At 57.5% G+C, this 866-nt stretch overlaps 1 protein-coding gene across 1 annotated transcript in view; it reads right to left on the bottom strand.

The window, feature by feature from the left end:
- Positions 1-6: 6 nt before the first annotated feature.
- Positions 7-866, bottom strand: part of LOC113980935 (sodium/potassium-transporting ATPase subunit alpha-3-like) — a gene marked incomplete at its 5' end in the record, with an annotated part of 5,221 nt that continues 4,361 nt past the window's right edge. The window contains one exon of the mRNA XM_027708156.1: positions 7-118. Within this exon, the coding sequence (XP_027563957.1) occupies positions 13-118 (106 nt within the window). The remainder of the gene's footprint in view (positions 119-866) is intronic.

Raw genomic sequence — 866 nt, 5'->3', positions numbered from 1 at the left:
CCCCCCCCGAGCTCACTTGAGGGGGTACATGCGCAGGGCCACGTCCATCCCGGGGCAGTAGGACAGGAAGGCGGCCAAGGCCGTCTCCTCGAAAAGCCCGAAAATCAGGATCTTATTCCTGGGAAAAGCGGGAAAAAAACACCCCAAAAACCGTCAGCCGGGACCCCCCCGTGCCGGGAGACCCCAAAAATCCCCGCCCCCCCACCCCCAAATCCGGTGATTTTCGCCCCAAAATGCAGCTTTTCCCCTCTTTTTCAAGTTTTGGAACCTCCCGGGATTTCGGAGCCCCCCCCTGGATTTTTGGGACCTTTCCCAGATTTTTGGGACCTTCTCCGGATTTTTGGGGACCCTCCCTGGATTTTGGGACCTTCCCCGGATTTTTGGGACCTTCCTCAGATTTTGGGACCTTCCCCAGATTTTTTGGGGACCCCCCCCAGGATTTTTGGGGACCCTCCTGTCTCTCTGGACCCCCCCAAATTTTGGGGAATCCCCCCCCTGACCCCATGACGGGGGTTCTGGAACCTCCCGGGATTTTGGAGCCCCCTGGATTTTGGGGACCCCACCCCCAGGATTTCAGGGACGCCCCCAAATATTTTAATGACCTCCCTCCTTATTTTGGGGACCCCCAAAAATTCATCTTCCCCCTCAGGGTTTCGGAGCCTCCCCGGGGGTTTTTACGCTCCCCCCAAAATTCCGGGGACCCTCCCAGGATTTCGGGGACCCCCAAGAATTTCAGGGACACCCAAAATATTTCGGGGACCCCCCAAATATTTTGGGGACTTCATCATCATCTCCCAGGGTTGCTCTTCCCCCTCAACATTTTGGAGCCACCCCGGGGGTTTTACGCTCCCCCCAAAATTCCGGGG

Source organism: Neopelma chrysocephalum, unplaced genomic scaffold (genome assembly GCF_003984885.1).
Source record: "Neopelma chrysocephalum unplaced genomic scaffold, ASM398488v2 Primary Assembly neopelma1_95689, whole genome shotgun sequence".
Lineage (NCBI taxonomy): Eukaryota > Metazoa > Chordata > Aves > Passeriformes > Pipridae > Neopelma > Neopelma chrysocephalum.
Note: the sequence above shows the minus strand (reverse complement) of the source record. Positions and strands in the feature narration are given on the sequence as shown.